The sequence below is a fragment of the Pelodiscus sinensis genome, chromosome 1, assembly GCF_052426305.1.
Source record: "Pelodiscus sinensis isolate ZL-2025 chromosome 1, ASM5242630v1, whole genome shotgun sequence".
In the NCBI taxonomy this organism is placed as follows: Eukaryota; Metazoa; Chordata; order Testudines; family Trionychidae; genus Pelodiscus; species Pelodiscus sinensis.
This window is the reverse complement of record NC_143052.1, coordinates 101,813,168-101,836,584: the sequence shown is the minus strand read 5'-3', so window position 1 is coordinate 101,836,584 and position 23,417 is coordinate 101,813,168. Positions and strand designations below refer to the sequence as shown.

The 23,417-nt window shown below is 40.9% G+C and overlaps 1 protein-coding gene across 5 annotated transcripts in view; it reads left to right on the top strand.

Annotated features, from left to right (window-relative positions):
* Positions 1 to 23,417, top strand: part of MYBPC1 (myosin binding protein C1) — a 111,495-nt gene that overhangs the window by 56,461 nt on the left and 31,617 nt on the right. For all 5 annotated transcript variants that reach the window (XM_006138047.5, XM_006138048.5, XM_075939289.2 and 2 more), the window contains 12 exons: positions 2,895 to 3,058; positions 6,030 to 6,162; positions 8,212 to 8,336; positions 9,465 to 9,570; positions 9,910 to 10,076; positions 11,929 to 12,091; positions 13,734 to 13,840; positions 15,263 to 15,396; positions 16,718 to 16,877; positions 17,887 to 17,991; positions 18,646 to 18,834; positions 21,493 to 21,627. In XM_006138047.5, the coding sequence (XP_006138109.3) occupies positions 2,895 to 3,058; positions 6,030 to 6,162; positions 8,212 to 8,336; positions 9,465 to 9,570; positions 9,910 to 10,076; positions 11,929 to 12,091; positions 13,734 to 13,840; positions 15,263 to 15,396; positions 16,718 to 16,877; positions 17,887 to 17,991; positions 18,646 to 18,834; positions 21,493 to 21,627 (1,688 nt within the window). The remainder of the gene's footprint in view (positions 1 to 2,894; positions 3,059 to 6,029; positions 6,163 to 8,211; positions 8,337 to 9,464; positions 9,571 to 9,909; positions 10,077 to 11,928; positions 12,092 to 13,733; positions 13,841 to 15,262; positions 15,397 to 16,717; positions 16,878 to 17,886; positions 17,992 to 18,645; positions 18,835 to 21,492; positions 21,628 to 23,417) is intronic.

Below are 23,417 nucleotides of genomic sequence, written 5' to 3'. Positions count from 1 at the left end.
AAGGGAGGCATGGAACATGGGATAATCGTCAATGACTTGGTAAGCTGTCTCTTGAAAGCCACTAGGTTGATCTGTTCTATGACCATGAAGGGACCTACCTATCAGTGACCAGATTAGCTGTGGTGCGGATGGATTTAAAGTTCTGGGGTGGACAACAGACCTTGTCGCTTATGGCAAGCCTGAATGACCTTGGTCAATGTGGCATAGCACCAGTGACAAGTCAGAACAACACCCTTCTTGTTGAAAATGTCTGTGAAGTCCCGATACTTGGTTGGGACCCCTAAGGCTGCAAGGGAAGATATTGGGTCCAACAGGGACACCTTCAAGCTGTGTCCGCTTGTTTGAAAGTCCTTGCCTGGGGTCGGACTTACTAGGAGTCACTCCAGGGAAAACATCTAACTCACAACTGGTCTCTAGAATTAAAAGGAATGGTGCTTGATCCCCAAAAGAGGTGGGAATTGTGTGTCACAAGCCAAGATGGTTGGAAAGTATGGGAAATAGACCATACCAAACTGAAAGGACTTATGCAGACCCTGAAGGTTGGTGACCTCCAAGTTTGACCTTCTGTGACTGGGTCTGAAGATAGGAGAGAACTGTTCACTAGTGGGTGTCATAATGGAGGTCCATTGAGCATTCATTAGATGCCATCAAGGTACCTGAGGGGAACTGTAGGAGCCATGAATGGGAGCAAAGGAGAGATGCTAGCCTCTCCCAGATCCCTCTATCAGAGCTGCAACATTCTCGACTAAGAAATGGATCGTCCCTTTGCCATTCAACTCAAGGCAAAGTATCTTGGGCCTCAGCAGTAGAGGCATAGACCTTATGCCCCATGTTCTTTCTCTGCATTGGAGAGATGGCTTCAGGCTGTGTCCAGTTGCTCAGGCTGTGGGGTGCACTTCTTTTCCTGTTGGCATTCCCCTGGCAATTGTCTATGTTAATGTGAAAACGGCATCCGAGCTGGCTGGAGATTCAGACCACACAAGCTTGCCTTTCATTTAGCTCAGATGGAGTCTGAATTAGCAGCACTGTGCAGCTTTGTACCACTTGGTGTCTGTCACCAGGCACTGAAACTCCATAGTGTCATTGCTGACTGGTTGGCTGCCTGCCTCAGGGCTTGGAGCACAGATTGTGCCATACATGTTTGATTTGGATCATCAGCAATTATTTCCATGACTTGGATAGAATTCTTCTTTTGGCCCAAGAAAATACATGATTTTTCCCTGGAGTGGAGAGGACCAGACCTGCATCTCCCTGGTCAGCAAACTGATGAGACGCACCCACTCTGGATCAGTCTGTGGTGCAAGTTTGTGGGCATAATAGAAACAGGAGCTGACAACAGCTCAGAAAGTCACAGAAGTTTCTATGGTGTCCATCAAACCTGCCTGGTAAATAAATCTTCTGTTCTTTAAGCCTTGGTGCAAGGCTTGAGTGCATAAAGGCAATGTTCTGCTCCTGCAGAATGCTAATCTGGGTTTGTAATTCTGCAAAGCATCTACCAACTCTAACAAGGGGATGTTAGTTTCAGTGGGATCCATCCTGGAAGAGGAAGCTACCCCATTTTTGGTTTTGGCTGTGCAGACTTAATATAGAATGTGGGTGGTCCTATCTCGTGATTAGAGCAGGAGTCCAGCCTCGTGAAGGAGCAGGACTTGATAGTCATGAAAAGAGCCCAAAGTCATCAGCCAGGAATTGGAGCTGAAGGCCAGAGATGGGTTACCTGAAGTGAGGCAAGACCAGAGCAGGGCTGAAGCCAAACCAGGAGCAGGATCTAATGCAGGCATGGGTGAATGCTTTTGTTTCCTTCAACCAGTCTGGCAATCTGGTAAATTAGGTGAATCTGTTACAAGCCAAGTGTGATTCAGCTACATGTTCTCTGTTGCTTATTAGGGAAGCGGAGCTAGCCAGTCCCAGACTTAGCTGCATGGACTAATTCCTGACAACATATGTACCCGTATGCCTGCACAGACTCCTGTTGACTTCAATGAGGTTCTGTATGTGCTCCCACCTGCCAAAAGAAACACTTGCAGAACCGGGGTCTACATTCAAAGAATAAAGGCCTCTTTTTATAACTATAGAATTTACATGCTACAATGAGCTCAGTTATGTTGGGGTGAAGCACACATGACTTCACTAAAGTCAGTGAAATTACAGCAGAATGAGAAACTGGTTTATGTGAGATCACAATCAGGCCGCCTTATATTGTATTTTCAAATATTTTTTCCTCATGGGCAAATGTAAAACTTACCACAGACTGCTGATACTTGAACATCTCTAACCAGAATCTTGGATCCAAACTCCCCCGGCACTTTGGAGAAGTTTGGATCAGGAGCTGAATTTCATAGTTAGCCATTTGTCTATAAGAGACAAAAGCAGAACCCTTGATTCAGTGATCCCATGTACTGAGAGAGAGTTTGGATTCAGAACTAACCTCAATAACTTGGGTCTATCCTTCCACGGGTGCACCTACACAGCAGAGCTTAACTTGAAATAAGCTATGCAAATTGAGCTATGTCAATTGCGTAGCTTATTTCGAAATAGGGAGCGTCTACACAGCATTTATTTCGAAATAGAGCATTCTTCCTCCAAACTTCCCTTACTGCTCATACAATGAGGGTTACAGGAGTCAGAGTAAGAAGTCCTTCAAGTATTTCAACAATATTTCGAAATAACTGCCTGCTGTGTAGACGTGGACTAGTTATTTCAAAATAACGCTAGTTATTTTGAAATAATGTTGCTGTGTAGACATAGCCTAAGTGAATCCAAATTTTGATTTACATCTTCAACCCTTAACCAAAACTTTTCTAATCTCAGATTTAATATTCACTTGTCTATTTTTTTCTAATGAAATTGAAATCTTGTTAACTATGCTACATCCATTTTTTTTCTACTGTTAGGGAGATTAAACAAGAGGAAGAGCCTGAAATAGATGTGTGGGATCTCTTGAAGAACGCTAAACCCAGTGATTATGAGAAGATTGCATTTCAATATGGTATCACTGATCTGAGAGGCATGCTAAAACGCCTGAAGCGCATGCGTAGGGAAGAGAAGAAGAGTGCAGGTATGACTAAGGAAAAGATTTCTTACATCTGAACCATCTTGAGAGAGCACAAGTCTGGGAAATATTCAGGCTGCACAGCGAATAATCTGGGGCAGGTTTTGGCTCACAGTGATTAACATAAAAGCCACATGCCCATTTGGTACTTACACTAATGCCCTGTTTGCCAAATTGTGGTTCTTAACTGAGCTCAGTTCCCACTGACTTGCAAGGGAGTTTTGCTTGGTTAAGGAATGCAGAATGTATATCTCTCTGCTAGGGGTAAAATTGTAGATTATTGAAGTTTAGGAATATTAAATATTTTATGTGCTTTTTGCCATTAATTTTTTAACTTAATTTTGAAACTTTGCTCAGCTTCACTGGGATCCTGGTTAGTGCACATACACTCCTTTGTGTGCAGGGTAGTCTGGTTCAAGAGTGCTCTTCCCCACCCAAGAAGCTTGGCGATGCAAATAGCACAACATATGTACATGCATTCTGTCCAAGGTAACATTCTGGCATTTGCTCGTAATACTGGGGCACTACTCCGATTCATTCCAGATACTTGTGTTGCTCAAGTGGTTCCCTAGAGGATTCCTCCTGTGTAGAAGATATCTCCCTCCCAGAACACAGATCAGGATGTATTCCCAGGGAAAAAGAGCATGGCCAAGGCCTTCTTGTATTCCAGTGGGGCCTATCTATTAGATCAGCCCATTAGGGCCACTGGCAAATGGGTGCAAGTCAGAGCAGTCTTTAAAGTGCTCTAACTTATGTCAGAGACTGAGTAAACCCTGGCTAGTATCAGTGCTGGGGGAATAGAAAGATGATATAAGGGCCACCATTGCTCAATCTCTCCGGTCCTTCATGTAGCACAGTTTGGCCACACCAGATATTCTGGGCCAATAAATCCAGAAATAATCTTCATTTATTTAACTATGTTGAGTACCACCAGAAGTAAAATAAATGGTTCTGCTTCCTTCAGTCTTGCTTGGAAATTAAAAAATATCTACTGTTGTTTACACAGAAATCTGATTTTTTCCCTTGGCCGTTAAAAGTAATTGGATTTTAAACATATTCCTTTGTACTATAATATGGTAGAACTCTTCTAACATACAAACGCATAATGAATAGTAAAGGAAAAGTCATTCTGTCACTCCTATTTACCTTCTCATAAAATGTAAACAAGAGGACAGTCAATGTAAATGAAGAGCAGCACTTTTAAAATGAATGAAAAAGAAATACTTTGGATTCTTAGACACAGCATTCAATTAATTTGTGGAATTTACTGACAGAAGATATTATTGAAGTGATGATTTTAGTGTGGTTTAAAAAGGGATTGAGCATAGATAACAAGAATAGTAAAACTTGCTCTAAACTAGAACAAAAATTCACATAATACATCAAATTTCTACTTCTGGTTAGAAGTCAGCCATCAAACTCCTGAGATCAGGAAGAAGTTACTCATCTCCATCACTATATGCCAGTGTTGAAGGAGAAATCTGATGTATTATGTGAATTTTTGTCCATTGATGGACCTAGCCTCCATGAATTTATCTAGTTCTTTATTGAACCCTGTTAAAGTCCTGGTCTTCACAACACGCTCTGGATAGGAGTTCCACAGGTTGACTGTGTACTGCATGAAGAAAAACTTCCTTTGGTTTGTTTAAAACCAGCTACCTATTAATTTCATTTGGTGACCCCTAGTTCTTATGTTATGGGAACAAGTAAATAATGTTTCCTTATTCACTTTTTCCACACCAGTCATGATTTTATAGACCTCTATCATATCCCCTCCCCCCAAGCCTCCTCTTTTCTAAGCTAAAAAGTCCCAGTCTTTTGAATTTCTCTTCATATGGGACCAGTTCCACCCCCTAATAATTTTTGTTGCCTACAAGGGCATTTGAATCTTCTAGCAGGAAACATGAGGCATTTACATCTTCTAACTGCTCCAAAAGTCAAAAGACAAGAATGTTGCTCAGCACCTGCAGCAACTCTGATTAGTTGCCTTTCCTGTTTTCCCACTTCCTGGGGAGAGGCTGCATAACTGATGAGGTTTTTCCTGCAGCTGTTTTTTTTTCTTGCAGACTTGTAAGAAGGTCTGAAAACCTATAACTGTGGCAGATCTTTAATAAAGACCTTTCTTTTTCCTCTTACATTAACTACACTATGAACTGACTGTCAGTTTCATGGTAATTGCACTTATATCTTCACCTTCATTGTCTGCCCCTGGAGATCCAAGTCAAATTGCGGGTGTTCAGCCTTCACCTGTCTCTTGTGCCACTTCCTTCTGTGAGACGGTTTTAAAACTGCACAATGTCCTGCCTTCCTCTGTGGCATTCCCAGCAAACCAGTTTGCTTAGCAGCTAGTCGCCACACACACCTCTTGCTAAGCAAGCACATTTATTCTTATGGTAAAAGTATTACGGAGATCACATGAAAAACAAAGGAAATTCCTAACCTTACCAGAGGTTGCCTATCTATCCTATAGGGCCCCAGTAAGTCAAAGTCTCTCCAACCTTTTTGCAAGGGAGAAGTTCCCCCCTTTAGAAAGAAGGTTCAAAGTCAGTTTAAATGCAGCCTTTTTAAGTCAAAAGCCCTTTCTTTGCTTTCATAGTCTCTAGAAAATTAGTTTGAAATATGTGCAAATCTCCCCAAGGGGACATTTCTGGAGGTGTTTGCACACACACACACCCATCCCTTATTCACATACCGTTTTAGTTCCTGAAGGAGCTGTGGTAACCAATATAATACAATCTGCTCTCCAAAAGATACTCCATGAGTGCAATTGCTGTTACACCAAGACTGACTGCATTGAAATTAGCTGTGAGCAATAAACGGGCTCCATATTATGTACTGTATATTCATCATTTTATCCTGAAATAATTCTTTTCAGCAGGCTTCTTATCATACCAGTTAGGTTTTGCATTATGCGATGTCCTTATAACTTGTACATTTTCATTTGTTTTTCTTCTTCTTTTCATACATCCTGCAACAGCTTTTTCCAAAATTCTGGATCCTGCATATCAAGTGGATAAAGGAGGTAAAGTAAGGTTTGTGGTGGAGTTGGCAGATCCAACAGTGGAACTCAAGTGGTATAAAAATGGACAAGAAATACGACCAAGTACAAAGTAAGTGATTCTTACTAAACATATCTAATAACAAATTCTACACTCAGTTTCTTGCTAAATTAACACATTGAATCTTCCCTTGATCCCAGTCTTGTTTTATGTAGATTTACTGCTCTGAAGTGACCAAGCTAACACTAACTTCTTTTCCGGTCCGTTTATCATAATCAAACTACATTTAAATCATATGCACACTGTAAGGATACGTCTATACTGCGGCGCTATTTCGGGATTCTTCTGGTATCCCAAAATAGCTATTCCATGTCTTGACAGCATGCCCCTTATTTTGAAATATCTTTCAAAATAACGGGGGCGCTATTCCGACATCCCTGTAAAACTTGTTCCACTAGGAGTAAGGAGTGTTTCGGAATAGCGGTTTATTTTGAAATTTGGCGCTGTGAAGACGCACCCTAAAAGTGCCAGTGACCTATAGTTCAAAGACCAATTCACAATACGCTTCAGTGTTAATATAGAATGTTCTCTGCATCTTCAGAAATCCAGAACTATACTCTTCCCTAAAATCTGTAAGGGTATGTCTACACTACCCTTCTAGTTCGAACTAGGAGGGTAATGTAGGCATACCGCACTTGCAAATGAAGCCCGGGATTTGAATTTCCCGGGCTTCATTTGCATAAGCGGGGCGCCGCCATTTTTTAAACCCCGCTGGTTCGAACCCCGTGCAGCGCGGCTACACGGGGCATGAACTAGGTAGTTCGAACTAGGCTTCCTAGTAGCCGCGCTGCACGGGGTTCGAACCAGCGGGGTTTTAAAAATGGTGGCGCCCCGCTTATGCAAATGAAGCCTGGGAAATTCAAATCCCGGGCTTCATTTGCAAGTGCGGTATGCCTACATTACCCCGCTAGTTCGAACTAGCGGGGTAGTGTAGACATACCCTAAGGGATTAGGAAATGTCATGGTCTTTTTCTCCCCTCCAGTTCTGTGCAAACAGAAGGTCAGAATTTCTCTGTCACAGTTTTGCAATGTGATTCAGAGGAGAGAGGGCTGCCTGTAAATACCAGACCATGTGTCATGTCCTCAGGGAGAATTGGGGAAGTAAGGGTGTCTATAAATTGTGGGAGTGGTGATTGGGAAGAAAGGGGAGGAAAGGTGTATGTCCAATGCTCCTGAACCATGCGATGGTCTATCTCATGCTATCTATCAATGGATAAGGTCACAGTGAACCTGCTCCAAGGAACAGTAAAATGTACTCACGTCAAAATCCCAGAATACTGCCTCACACTAGCCTGCCAAGAACCTACCCAGAGAGACCCCTGTACAAAGGACCCAGTGAGCAGCTTTCTGTCATGGTTCTCAATATTCACTAGTGCAGGATTAGGCCCAGTACTAAGTGATGGTCATCATACTTAAAGTCTAGGTATCTTTTCTTTAATCCTTCAAACTGCCTTGACGAATTCAGAGTTCTATCACAGGCTGATTGGACACCCATTTAACAGATGCTGAACTGAACCCATCAACTCATTTCACACGGGTTACTGAACCTGTGTCAAATGCTAACAAGCTTTGATCATTACTGATTTGGGCAAATCTGAACCAGTGACATAAATATGGAATGCACCATGTCTCATTGTGGCTTCCCTGAGCCATCTGACCTACCGATGGTGGTATCTTCTTCACCTCAGCTATTATTCTACCTCAAAAACATAATAAGACTGTCACGATGAAACCTAGTGGTTCCTGTTATGGTTCCTTTCACCTTAACTGGTCTCAGACTTCAGATACCCACTTTGTTCTGTTATTTTCAAGATCCGGTTATGATTATTGTTCCAAATAATTGTGGCTGGGGTTTTCAAAGGGACCCAAGGGAGTTAGGTGCCAAACAAGCCTATAGCTTTTCTTGCTACTGGGTATTTACTATTACATCTCCATCCTTGTTAAGGCCGGAAAAGACCTTTCAGGCCATCCACTCTAAAATCAGGCACAAAATATGATTTCCTCTTACAGTAATCCCTTTAATATTTTGTAGTTAACAGAACAACATCAAAAAAGACCAAGCTCTGCTAACTTTGGGTTGCTCTGTGGACATTCAAACAGGTACATCTTTGAACACAAAGGTAATCAGCGAATTTTGTTCATCAATAACTGCACATTGACAGATGACGCCCGCTATCATGTGACGGCTGGTGATGAGAAATGCTCCACAGAACTGTTTGTAAGAGGTAGTGTACATCATCCTGCTTTTTTAGTTTTAAAAGAGCAGGCCAGAACCTTCATAGTTGTAAATCGGCACAGCTCAATTTATTGGAACAATGGTGATTTACGTCAGCTGAGGCTCTGACCCAGTGTGTGTCTGTATGCCCTCCCCTTGCCATCCTCTGTGATCTCACTCTGTCTCTTTGACAACCCTACGGATTCACCTTTCCTTCCACCTCGTAGTGGTTTAGAGGTAACTTCAGCACATTGGAGCTTGTGAAACTGATCCTGTAGATAGACTGCAACCTATTTTGGGGACCAGTGAGTACAGTGTTAGCCTTGCTAGTAGCACAGAGATTTGATGATACTCAATACGGTCAAGCCAACTAAACTTTTAAAAATCATCACACACCAATCTGCCCTGCTGTAGATATAGGCCACTGACTCTCCAAGAATGTGGACTGGTGGTTGGTTCCCTGTACTTGTGCTGTTAACATTTATATTGGAATCACTGATGGTACTAATGGTGTACAGACAGGAAACTGAGTAAAAAGGAAGCCTTTTGATTAAAGATGCATTAGAAGATTGGAGGGAAAGAAAAACCCTTTCATATATGTCAAAAAGCTATTTAAAACCTTAGCAATTAAAATCCCTATCACAGAGTTGTCAGTGTCCTTATAAATTAATGTTGTAAAAAGGTTGTATTCTCACTTGTTTATTCAGTTGACTTGAGTTTAAACAAGAAGGGGTGGTTATAGCTTATGAAGATTCAGTATGATGCCATTTCAATCACAGAGTATAATGAAAAAATTATGAATGAAAATACTCTGGGGAATGGAGTGCTTCTAGGAAAGTAGGAATGTGGGTCTTCACTTAATCCACTCAGGTTGAGACACAGTATGTAAAATGAATGAAGAGGTAGGTTTTTATTTTAACTGACTCAGGATCTTGCAATAACTGGTACCTGCTATTAGGGCACAGGCCATCTTCTTATTGATTTCCAGTAGAAAAAAATGAAATCTTAGCCAATATCTTAAGAAGATGATTGGCATTAGAATTTTAAAAATATAATTGTTTTCTTTTGTGACACATTGATTCTATTTCATTTACTTCTGTTTCTGAAACACACAACCATATTTTTTTCCTCTTCGCAGAGCCTCCAGTGGTGGTGACCAAGGCCCTGGAAGACCTGAGTACTTATGTTGGTGAAAGAGTAGAATTATCCTGTGAAGTGTCTGAAGAGGATGCAAATGTGAAATGGTAAAGCCACTTCCATCTGCCTCAGAGTAGATGCTGTTTTCCCTAGGAATGAAAAGTGCAGTGTGAAGGGCAATATCATCTTCCATGTTTATTATAAATCTGAAATGGAATTAGAAAATATCAGAAGATACTGTTTTTAAACCTGTGACAGCAATAATATGCTTTTAGTTTTGATGAATTCATTAGTGAATGAGTTCATTTAAATCTTTTCTCTTGCCCTACATTCTACAAAAACTTCTCTTGAGCTCATCAGGATTGTCATTCATGCAGAACTTGCTTGATATAGTATTAGCAGTAGTAAATTTCATTAAGAAGGCAATATTTATTATCCTCTATCAGGTTTAAGAATGGCGTGGAGCTGACCAATGAACCTAGATCTCGATACCGAATTAAGGTTGATGGTAAAAAACACACTCTGATCATAGATGAAGCTACAAAAGCTGACACTGCAACCTATTCGGTGATGACAACTGGAGGACAATCGGCTGCTAAGCTTGCTGTTGATTGTAAGTACTGAACAACTTTCTATTTGTGATTGAAATTTTACCCCTATCAAAAGAGGATAGTGTTTTCTCAGTACACGATTGCTGTTTGCATATTTCTATGCAAGTCTACTGAAAAATCTGACCAACATGGTATTATTATTTACTTATATTACCACAGTGTGTAGGAGTCCTAATCATGGACCAAGACCTCATTGTGCTGGGTGCTTGTACAAACACAAAGCAGACAGACAAGTCCCTGTCCCAGGATGCTTAGAATTTAATTGTACAACTTAGGACAACAGAAGAATACAGGCACAAGGTAGAATACAAAGCAACAATGAGTATTGGTCATCATGATGAATTTTCTCATAGTAATTTTTTCTTTAGCTAACCTCTATAATCAGTGCATTGACGTCTTTTCCTTTGGATATTATTATAAGTAGAGCTGGTTGAAATTTTTCTGTCTGAACTTTTTGGATGAAAAATTGGGTTTTTGACAAAACAAAATTTTTCGCAGAAAGCATCTACTTTTTTCAATATTTTAAACTTTTTATTTAGAAAACCAGAAAGCAAATTTTTTCACCCAAGCCAGAAAAAAAGGGGTCTTTTAATGAAGAGTATATATGTTCCATTGACAGAGTAAGTATTTTCTAAGCAGCTCTATAAATATGAGTAATGCTACCAGTAACTAGTTTCCCCATCCCCAACCCTTAGACTTGTCATCAGAAAAAATAATACAAATAATATTGAAAATACAACACAGAAATACATGTAATTAACTTCTCTCACTAGGGTTTATGGCCATATATCTTTGAATGTGGGTAGGATACACATGCTTTCCAGCCAAGTATAGGTACTTTTGAGTTTACAGCTTTTTACTGCAGGGCAAATGTTGGAAGTTATTGTAACACATTTTTAATCTTTTTGCAAATGTGTTCATTTATTATAGAACATAAATTAGCAGATCTCATTCTTCCTTTCTTCTAGACCTGTTAACTAGAGTCCTGCATATCCACAGATATACACTTTATATCCCATGGCTCATTTTTGTGGATACAGATGCAGATGCGGATACAAATTTTGTATCAAGAAGCCTGCAAAATTGCAGACATCCACTTTATATCCCCAGGTATCCACATCTGCAGATGTGGAGATTCCCAGCTCATTTTTGCAGATACAGATACAGCTGCGGATACAAATTTGGTATCAGTGCAGGACTCTAATATTAAGTCCTGAAGTATTTGTAAGCATGTCCCATGTTTTGCTTACTTTATTTCAATAAGTCAAGATGATTGCTACCAGGAGTATCAGTGACTGTGAAGGTATTAGTATCCACAAATTTTCATCTCTAGATCACTAGTCTGAATCTGACCCTGGTTGCAAGTGAGAGAAAGCCTCTAGCGTCTTATAAATGATCATTGGTATACATAAATAAAATGTGTGGTCTCACTAACATTACTAGTGGACAGATACCACTAGTGGAAAACGGATAAATAGACTTAAGATTTATCTATGGTGGTCCCTCACAGACATATTGTTAAGGAAAGCAATGCACAGTATTTTCCCATTCCATGCCTATGTTGTGAACCACAGAAGGAATTAAGTCTCTTGTACCATCAGTCAATATGTCAGTTTTCAAAAACATACGCAATTAAAGAACTTTAGTCACTGTTCCATGAAACAATCAAAAGCTAAATGTTTCACAGCGTAACTCAGATTTGTACATATTACTAGTATTTAGCCTTGAGCGTTTTATGTCTCAGTAATCACAGGGATGCCTGTCTGATGTTCAGATTATGACTGCTACTGGCAGCTCACAGATAAAATCATGAATGGTTATTAGCACTAATTTCTATGGTTCTCTTTTCCTAAGTGAGACCACTGAAGATAATGCAGCCACTCACAGACCAGACTGTGAGGCTTGGGAAAGAAATTGCCCTGAAGTGTGAGATATCTGAGAACATAGAAGGGAAGTGGTACAAAAATGGGCAACTTGTTCAAGCTAGTGACCGTGTGAAGCTATATCACAAAGGAAGGTAGGTGTCTTGAGATGTGAATTGATTGCAGTCGAGAGCCTGACATCAGGTGATGCCAAAGTGTGAATTGCACCATTGATATGTTTACATCCCTCACATTCAGCCCCCTCATAGATATTTATATTTGCCCTTACAAAAAGAGCAATAGACATCAGCCACCACCTGGCCCTTTATTTCAGTCAGTTTACTCAAGACTGTTGATAAGCCACAATCAGGGGAGCCAACAGCCTCTGCAGGCCAGGTGGGGGGACCTGGCTCCGTGCTCCCGGAAGGAGCGGGGCCTTGGATGGAAGAGGCAGGGCTGGGGCTGCCAGCCTTCAGCGCTATCTGGAGTGCAGTGCTGTCCCCCTCCCCCAGCACCTCAGAGCTGTGTAGAACATGAGGCGCAGTGCTCCCTTGGCGATTTAAAGGGCTCCTAGCTCCAGCCACTGCCACAGTGGCAGCCAGCAGCCTTGGGTCCCTTTGAATTGCCGGGCTCTGTAGCAGCTGCCCTTTGCTCCCCCCATGTTAGTGGGCCTGGCCATAATGAAATATTTTGATGATACCTACATTCCACTACACTTGAAGTTTCTGTGTTGCACTTATTGGGGGACATTAAGTAGTAAGATCAAAACCATTATTAGAAATGATAGAAAAACACATTTTCGGATTTCTGTTTTACTGTTTCTATTCCATTTCCATGTTTTGCGCACAGAAGTCACATCTCAACCAGTGCAAGTTACGTGCATTTATCAGGTCCCTTTGTATTTAAAATTTGTTCTGAACATTGGACTAATTCCAGAGAATGTGTTTACTATTTTCTTCATTTAAAAAAAAAAAAAGGTAAAGGGCCAGATCTTCCACAGTATTTTTCCTTTGCACTGTGTCAACACATGGAAATTTCCAAATATGCATTTTAGTGTGTAGGAGAATTCTTGGGTGGTGTAAAGCTACCATGTTGACTCTACTCATTCTTCCACCATCCCAATGTAAACAGCACCTTGTAACAAACCTGAACTGTATAACAAACCCTTACATTGGCCTGCAATAGAATAGGCTTGCTGTTACTCAAACCTGAAGCCCCTAGAATCCTTGGGATTGGATGTAGGGGCCAAAAAGGTGGTATAAAGCCACTTATCCTGCACCTGTCAAGTTGGGTCCTGCCCTGAGCATGGCTCAGCCAGACCAGAAGACAAGCCCAAACATATCTGAGTACCTTTCTTGCCCACCCTGACACTGGGTTCCAGGGACAGACAGACAGTAGAGTGGGTCCCATCAGAAAAACTCAGAGTCACAAGGAAGGACCAACAACAATAGGGCCTAGTTCCAGGGAAAGGGGCATCAAATTTTCTCATAGAGTTCTAATTGCAATCCAACAGACAGTGGCTCAAAACACTTGAGTAAAATAAATTTCACTCCTTGTAATTTTCCATTTCCATGATCCTACAGAAAGCATTGTGTCCTGACTATTCTTAATTTCCACGATACCCTTCTCAAGAAAATCAAATTCTAATCACTACCAGTTTAATCAGTTAAAACGCTATGTAGCATACAGTAGCTGACCTGGTGAACTTGTAATTTGAGTTGTAATAATAATTCTTCCTTTTAGCTGCATAGTCTACAAAATATAGTTAAAATGGGTTTCTTTTTTACTTTTTCATAGAATCCACAGGTTGGTTATAGGAAGTGCCGTTGTTGATGACGAAGGTGATTATATGTTTGTGCCAGATGCCTATAAAGTTAACATACCGTGCAGAGTACATGTCATAGGTAAGTGCGTGATGCATCTACAGATATAACATTTTTTTTAGACTGCGGAAAGGGAGCACTGGGTGCTACATCCAAAATTTTGGTCAGAAACTCTTCAAAACAGACATGCACTTTCCAATTCGCAAAATAGAGTTTTTACTTAGACAAAATGCAAGGGAAATTGTCAGAAATCATGATCTGGTTATGATTTGAGGGCCTGATCCAAAGACCCTTATGCCCCAAGAAAGATTCCCCTGCTGAATTTCTAAGCTTAAAAATAATCAAGTATTAAGAGTTTTCTTCAAACACTTGGTGCTGGCCCTCTATGTAGCATGCATTATTGTAGCAGAATGCAGTGTTGTGTTCCTCAGTGTTTTGACTTTACATCCCATTTGAATTCTGATACTTTTTTCCAACTTATTTTATACAACAAGGCTACATCTAGACTGGCATGATTTTCCGGAAATGCTTTTAACAGAGAAGTTTTCCATTAAAAGCATTTTTGGAAAAGAGAGTCTAGATTAGCATGGACACTTTTCCGCAAAAGCACTTTTTGCAGAAAAGCGTCTGTGGCCAATCTAGATGCACTTTTGCGCAAAACAAATCTCAGCTGTCTACGCTGGTCCTTTTTGCGCAAAAGGGACTTTTGCCCGAACGGAAGCAGGGTAGTATTTCCGCAAAAAGCACTGATTTCTTACAGTAGGAAGTCAGTGCTTTTGCGGAAATTCAAGTGGCCAGTGTAGACAGCTGGAAAGTTTTTCCGGAAAAGCGGCTGATTTTTCCAGAAAAACTGGCCAGTCTAGACACAGCCGAATAGTGGTACAGGTACAGTTTGTTCTACATGCCAAGTACATTAAGCAATCACTAGATGGTTAATTTTATTAACCAAGATACATTTAATCAGTTAAATACCTAGTTTGTACATGAACCCAGTTTTTCAAACAAAAGTAAAACATCACAGTGACTGTCTCCTTAATAACTCTCTGTTATCTGGTTTATGAATCCTAATATTAATAGCCAAATCCTAACCATTTAGAATTAGCAATGGTTTTGTCAAACTGTACATCTTTCATATAATGTCATGTTACCTGTATTTTTTACATACAGTTCTTGTATCAGGGAGAGAGAGGAGGCAAGATAAGAACAACAGAGTGGCAGTGACCTATTATTGGCTTGCTATGGGCCACTGGAGGATGTTTGGGGGTGGCTGGTGAATGAAAGATAGTGGGGTAGACTGTCTCTTTCTCCTTCCTCCCTCCCTCCCTCCACTGGAAGATGTTTGAACTATATTAAAAATCTCAGTGAAGAATCCAAGTTAGAGTGGTTTGGACCACTTTTCTCTTCAGTATAATAGGCCTTATGTTGCAAAACTATACCCAAGACACTATACTTACCCAAATGTGCTTCTCAGTATAATGAATTTGGCAATGTCTGAATTTTCAGATCCTCCTAGGCTCCACCTGGAAGGTCTTGGTGATGATAACACAGTAACAGTGGTAGCAGGAAACAAACTACGACTTGAGATCCCCATCTCTGGAGAGCCGACTCCAAAAGTTATGTGGAGTAAAGGGGATAAGGTATTACTAACTTCTCATGCTACTATATTACATAATTATGCAGTCTGGTCAAGGGCCTTTTTCATCAGAAATAGTTTTCAGCATGGTGAGTCAATCTATTTTAATTATTTTATGGCTCTCACTCTGGCAAAGGATAATGAGGGGACGTTTTCTCAACTACATTGTATCTTGGTAATTCTGAGTCCAAGGAGAAGAGTGACATAGGTGGATAGATAGACAGATATTTTCCATTTCATGTTCTTTTGAAACAAGGGATAGCTAGCTACAATTATACAGATGGAGGAAATTGCCTATCAATACCTACATTATAAAAGGCAGTGATACATCAAATACAGTGTAGAGTAGCCTACACAATCCTTCCCTCTTCTGAAGTGCATGCTTCTGTTGGAAAGAAAAACCCAGTCTCCATGCTCATGTGGAGAACTGTGCTACCTGTGTAATGTACACTGCTTTTCTAGTAGATTCATGGAAAAGGCTAAAAAGAACCATTATCTAATCTGATCTGCTGTGTCAACACAAGCTTGCAGTGGAGGAAATTGTTCTTCCTGTAAACTAGATGAACCATAGATACACAGTACAATGGCAGTTCTAAAGTGATTTATCTTATTAGCCTGCTTCTCTGAGACTTTCAGTTTCTATTCTGTGAAATGTTGGTGGGTTTTGGTTCACAGATTCAAGCCACCTGCCTCAGCAGGATTCAAACAGTGTGAGACTTTAAACATAACACAGTCAAAACCACAGACGCTACACCTGGATTTTACACTATTTATGCAAAACTGTAAATGTTGCAAGATTTTTTAAAAAAGCCATAACTTAGCCCATGTTTATAAATGTCAATAGTTCTTGACAAAGCTATTGGAATTTCCAGTTTGTAGGGAAAAACAAGCAGCCAGGTGCATGTCTTACGGTGACACAATGCAAAAATATCACATCGATCTATCTGTGACCACATAGTTCCAACAAGCCAAATTTCTCATCTCCATATTTTAAAAGCAAAATGCAGAGATGGGGACATATGGTGCTCAATGACTTCAGTAAGAGCCACAAGGGCAATTTGTTGTGTATTCCTTGGTAAATTTTTATCGGAGTGTCAAGGCTAAGAATCCAGTCATGATTGACCCATCGTCCCTTATTTTGTTGTCCTTTTATGCCCAGTAAACAGCTGAAACTTTTGAGTTTTAGATGTAAAGCTCATTCCCGTTGTTCTTTTGCAGATTTCTTCCTTTTCAGTGTACTGTGTTGTACTTGGGTTTTTATTTTTGTCCATTCTTATTCTGGAGTCTGAAAATGCTGTTTCCCTTCCCCTTACTTTGATTCCTAGTGGATCATGGAGACAGGTGGCAGAATACGGGCAGAAACTTACCCGGATAGTAGCTGTTTGGTAATTGATATAGCCGAGAGGGATGACTCAGGTCAATACAGAATAATGCTGAAGAATGAGGCTGGAGAAGATGCAGCTCAGATCAACATCAAGGTGGTTGGTGAGTCATTCTCATGCACAAGGCTACAGCACTAAAAGGGTGGATTTTTATCGTATCTGCTTCACTTTTCAATATGTACTTTTCAAAGAAATACCCCACCTATAATCAGCTTGTTTTTGCCCCATATGAGTCTTTCATATCAATTTATGGTGCCCTCAGGTTGCTCTGTTTTGTGACCCAACTCGTAGAGTTTGGCATTCTAAAGCCTATCAAAAATCAATTTCTCAAAAATCAAAAAGGGGGCGTGATGGCGAAAAATTTAGGAACCACTGTATCTAGCCAGACTTTTTTGGAGCCTAAAATGGACTTATCACATCTAGGGTGAGAGAAACACCTTAACTACCTTATGTGCAGGGGTTATCCTCTCTAATGAGCTATCTGAGCTGTTTAAGCTACTTATGTGGTTCCCATTTCCATAGTATTTTGGCCTACCTCGTAACCATTGCTGTATTTATCTTCACAACTCCCATGCAAGGTCAAACAGTCCTTTTATCACCATTTTACAGAGGGGGAACTGAGGCACAGAGAAATAAGTGACTTGCCCAAGTTCACACACATCACCTATATCAGAGTACGGAATTGAAGTGGTTTCTCACAAGCCATAGCATAGGTATTAGATCATCTCTCCTCTCTATGAAGAGATTTGCTCCAAATTGTGAATGGGTTCACAAAGTGGAAGCTGTTTTTGACATGACCACTAAAGCCCAATTCCATCCTATAGTGGTCAGGACAGGATTTTCATCTTCAGTGTATTCTGAAGTTTTCTTCCCACCATGTCACTACATAACTGTATCTTCTTGACTTCCAGACTTGATTATTGTAACATGTTTATTCTGCCTTTAAAAGCTGCTTCTAGTCTTGCTGTCATGGTAAAGCCTGGTTGCAGTTTAAGATTTTTTTTGTTTATTTTACAGCATTCTGTGTCCTGCTCCTTTATTTCATTTTTGAGAAACTTTTTAACGGTTTGTTTTCTTCTAATTAAAAGATACATTTATTGTGTTTGCAACAGATATTCCTGACCCTCCTGAAGCACCAAACGTGACTGAGGTGGGTGAAGATTGGTGTATTATGAACTGGGAACCTCCAGCCTATGACGGAGGATCCCCTCTCCTAGGTAAGTGCATTTCCTTTGTTTGGTGGTATCATAGTATGGCCAAGGGAAGTGAACACCAAAGAAATGGACCCTGTACTGAAACACTCAGTCTCTCTGGTCCTGGGAAGTTCAACTCTTGGAAATCAACAGCAAGAGCTGTTTACTTCCATAAGAAGGGGTTTCTTAGCTATCTGGGTTACAGATCCTTTGAGATGTGAAGACCATTCTCACCATCATTTAATGTTATTAAATTACCACTATTACAGGACTGAGTTGGTGGACAATTGGCATATTGTTATAAACCACCAAACTTTGAAGCTTTGTTCTATTTGTAAGTTAGCACAGACTTAGGGAACAGTTCCATGTCTTGCTGAGCAGCTTCCAATGTATTGCAATAAATGGGTACCAGAAGTATGCAGAAACTGGTAGGCCTGGGCTCTGAATCACCATTAGCTTAATACTCTGATCTTATAAAATTAAGATTCAGAGTGGTTGCAACTGGAGGAGAAGAGCCTAGCTTGCAATATTTGGCAAAACATTAAGGGTCAGAAGGGAATGTGAATCCAGAATAGGGGTATTGGCCAGTCAAAAAGATGGCATTTGTTTTGGCTTTGTATGGGATTTTACGAATGCTTGTCCCTTGTTTAAGTTAACACAGTCGTGTGTGTTCCATAGGGTATTTCATTGAAAGGAAAAAGAAACAAAGCTCCAGGTGGATGAGACTGAATTTTGACCTGTGTAAAGAAACAACATTTGAACCAAAGAAGATGATAGAAGGTGTTGCTTATGAGGTCCGTGTCTTTGCTGTCAATGCAGTAGGAATTTCCAAACCAAGTATGCCCTCAAAGCCTTTTGTTCCCTTGGGTGAGTAAACAAAAATATAGAACTATCTGCTCATTTAAAAATTGGCTTTGTATATAAAATTTTAAAGAACCATATCAAACAGTCCTAGTTTTTGGCTTGCATTGTGAAGCAAGGGGATGCTTTACATCTAAAGACATACTAGTGGACAGAATTCATTAGATAATAGGTTCGGTGACAATCTTGATCCCTCTAGGTGTTCCTTAGAAAAATTAATTTTAAAAATGGCCAGAAATCAAATGTCAATATTTTCATGTTGAGTTCTGAGTTTCTTTTAAGCTTACTCCTTTAGTAATAATACTTAGCACTTGCATAGTGCTTTGCAGTTTCAGAAAACTGCAAACATTAATCTTACCCTCACAACACATTTGTAAGTTGAGAGATATCAGCCAAAAATGGGGTAAAGTAGTTAAAGTTACTTAGCCAACATCACGCAGTAGGGGTACGTCTAGACTACCGCGTTTTGTCGACGGAAGTTTTGTCGACAGATACTGTCGACAAAACTTCCGTCGACAAAGAGCGTCCAGACACATTGAGTTCTGTCGACAGAACTCCGTAGTCTGGACGCAGTGTTACAGGCAATAACACCTTCTGTCGACAGAGTTCTGTCGACAGAAGGCGTTATGCCTCATAAAATGAGGTATACCAGCGTCGACAAAACTGCTGAGTTCTGTCGCTGTTATGTCGACAGAACTCAGCGGTAGTGTAGACGCTGGTATAGTTTTGTCGACAAAAGTCCACTTTTGTCGACAAAACTAGGTAGTCTAGACACACCCTAGGTTAGGCAGCAGAGCTAAGATAAAGACTTAGGGAGGTCCTGAGTTCCAGCCCTTGTTCCATTTGCCATTCCATGTTAGTTCCCTAGAAGGGCAACAGGGTTTCAGCATCTTTTTTTCGCCAGGATAAACTAGCCATATAGTAAATAGTTTTGCATACCCTATTTATTATTTGTAATATCTTTGCATTTAAGAGCCCTTATCCTAGTATACTGCAACCTGGTTAGACATGATGGACAGTGTCCCAAAAACTATCCTGGTACCTTTTGTGGAAAGACAGGTGTTTCTAAATTATTCTAATAAACATAGTTTACCTATAGTACACATTGTGCCTTATTCTCTATGTCATTGTCAGTGGCAGATTAATGGCCTATGCCCAAGGTCCACAGCCACTCTGGGGCCCTCTGCCGAACATTGGAACCTGTGTAGAAATGGGGGGCAGAGATCCTGGAACTGTGTCCTTGACCCCTAGAATCATAGAATCCCAGGGCTGGAAGAGACCTCAGGAAGTTATCGGGTCCAGCCCCCTGCCCAAAGCAGGACCCATCCCAACTAAATCATCCCAGCCAGGACTTTGTGAAGCCGAGACTTAAAAACCTCTAGAGATGGAGATTCCACCACCTCCCTAGGTAACCCATCCCAGTACTTCACCACCCTCCTAGTGAAATAGTGTTTCCTAATATCCAACCTAGACCTCCCCACTGTAACTTGAGACCATTGCTCCTCATTCTGCCATCTGTCACTACTGAGAACAGCCTCTCTCCATCCTCTTTGGAACCTCCCTTCAGTAAGCTGAAGACTAGGCTGCTTTCAAATCCCCCCTCACTTGTCTCTCCTGCAGACTAAATAAGCCCAAATCCGTCAGCCTCTCCTCATAGATCATGTGCTCCAGCCCTCTAATCATTTTGGTTGCCTTCCGCTGGACTCTCTCCAATGCGTCCACATCCTTTCTGTAGTGGGGGGCCCAGAACTGGATGCAATACTCCAGATGTGGCCTCACCAATGCCAAATAAAGGGGAATAATAACTTCTCTAGAGCCGCTGGAAATGCTCCTCCTAATGCACCCCAAAGTGCTATTAGCTTTTTTGGCTACAAGGGCACACTGTTGACTCATATCCAGCTTCTCATCCACTGTAATCCTCAGGTCCTTTTCTGCTGAATTGCTACTTAGCCAGTTGGTCCCCAGTCTGTAACAGTGCAGGACTCTGCGCTTGTCCTTGTTGAACCTCATCAGAATTCTTTTTGGCCCAATCCTCCAATTTGTCTAGGTCACTCTGGACCCTATTCCTACCCTCCAACTTGTCCACCTCTCCCCCTAGCTTAGTGTCATCTACAAACTTGCAGAGGCTGCAATCCATCCCCTCATCCAGGTCATTAATAAAAATGTTGAACAAAACTGCTCCCAGGAGAGTTGGAGGGGTTCAAATGTTCTTTATGCCCAGGGTGTTAATGTATCTTAACCTACCTCTGTCAACGAGGGTTTGCTGCCTTGCACAGAGGATACTTAGAATCCTGGGAAGCATAAGGAAGAACACTGCTTCTGTAGTGTCCTCTGCTCTTCTGAGAGTAACTATACTGTGGTCTGAGTATCTTCTCATGTCTCTAAATACATATCATGGCTTTAGAGCACGTTAGATGGAAGTTCTGGGAGCATATACAGGAGGGCCTACATCTTATTTACTGAGCAGGTGTATCTTAATAATTTGTAATGGGATGGAATAAAACACATGCCTTTTATAAAGGTAAGAAATAAAACCTTAAACTCTATGGTATCTATGTCCTAGAATCTGTGTTGCCACTTTGGGGAGCAATTAGAAGATTCCCACTTGCTGTATATCACAAGTGCGCGCTTGAATGCTAATACAAATGTTTTCTTTATTTTTAGCTGTCACCAGTCCACCAACTCTCCTGGCAGTTGATGGAGTAACTGATACCACTGTTACAATGAAATGGCGGCCACCAGACCAAATTGGAGCAGCAGGTTTAGACGGCTATGTTATAGAGTACTGCTTTGAAGGAAGTAAGTGTCAACAACTATGGCATGCTCCTACTGCTTAAAATAGGTGAGCATTGCCCCACCTTTTCTCCGCGAGAGAATACTGCCCCTGTTCTGAGGTAAAAGTTAGTCAGCCAGAATTCTCAAGCTATTGGGTTTCATCCAGGCTCCTTTCTAACTACTGTACACCTATCTGTCCTACATTTGATTTGGTCTTTCAAAACAACGTCCAGTTAGTCTAGTAGCATGCGGGTTGTGAACTGTTCTGATGTTTGTCATTCAGGAACTCTTCTGCTGCACTCTTGCTCCCTAAGGACATGAAATATGGCCACATCAGAGAGATTAAATATTTGGATGGACTGAAAAAAGAAAAGCAAGTAAAATGACTCTCCTAATTGACAGATGGGGAAAATTGGAAAATCACATTTGACTTGTTTTGTTCTCTCATAGAGACTTGGACAGTCTAAACTGTTCAAAATACTAACTAAAGGGTTTCTTTATGTTTGGAATCAACAGTGGCTTCCTTGTGTGCCAGTTTCACACACTGAGGACAGACAGCCCTGTGGTTGTGTTATGATACCAAATGGACATGGTCCAAGCCACAACATTAAGATTTGGATTTTGATTGCCCCCTGCATTTGGAAGTGTTCACACACAGGATTTTTCACTTGGAAATAAAAGTTTATGAGACGATAGAAGGAGAGTAAAGGTGGAAACATTGGAGAGAAAATTAAATGAGTGGAAGAAAGTAAGAGGGGACAATGAATTGCAAACTTTATATATCATACAACTAGCAGTTTTACTATGTAAAGTGATCAAATAGCAAAACCTCAGTGTTTCCCCATGACATAGAAGCTTTCTTATGAGTGGACATAGAAATGGAGTGTGGTTACAGAAAGCAGCGAAAGCTGGCCACATCTGGAATGGGTAAGCAAAACTTGACACAGTGGAATAAGCAAACTCCAATTATTGTGGGCATCTAAAATTACTAATTCTGAGGCACCCACAGGAATGATTCTGCCAGAAAATATGGACATTATGATGAATAGTAGTGCGGTTTTCTTAATTTTAACCGCATGTGATGTTAGCTATACTGTAAATCTAAATACTAGAATAGCCATATTACACAAGACTCTACAAATGAAAGTCTTTTGGGGCATTTTAAATCAACAGGAGTTTTTCATGAGTACAGTCTGTAGAATTCAGCCTAAAGGCAAGAGCTATGCAGCACAGAACATAGGGTCCACAACAGGAAAGCATTTGGGGGTTCAAACATCCCCAGAGTAATCCCTAGCTCCTGCAAGGTACTGAGTGCCTTTAAATCTCAATCAAGACAGTGGGAGCAAAGGCCTTTCAGTACTTCTGAGGAAGCCCTCAGCACCTTGTAAAATTGGGCCAGAAATCCGTAAAGAGCAGGGAAAAGAACTGAAGAAGCTCAGAGGCCCTGAACAGTTGACATAAAGGCAAACACAACAATGGAAGGAAAGGTTTTCCTTCATGTATGGAGGGATGGAGATGGGGGAAGGTCTGTAAAGAGCAGTACTAGCTCTAAATGAAGCACATGCATGAGACCTCATATTTTCCTATGGTATTTCAAATGCACCGGCATGGATGTTATTAATAACTCTGGGTATGTCTACACTGCCACACTAGTTCGAACTAGGGTGGCTAATGTAGGCATTCAAACTTGCAAATGAAGCCCGGGATTTAAATATGGCGGCGCCTGGGAACATGCAAATGAAGCCTAGGATATTTAAATCCTGGGCTTCATTTGCAAGTTCGAATGCCTACATTAGCCTCCCTAGTTCGAACTA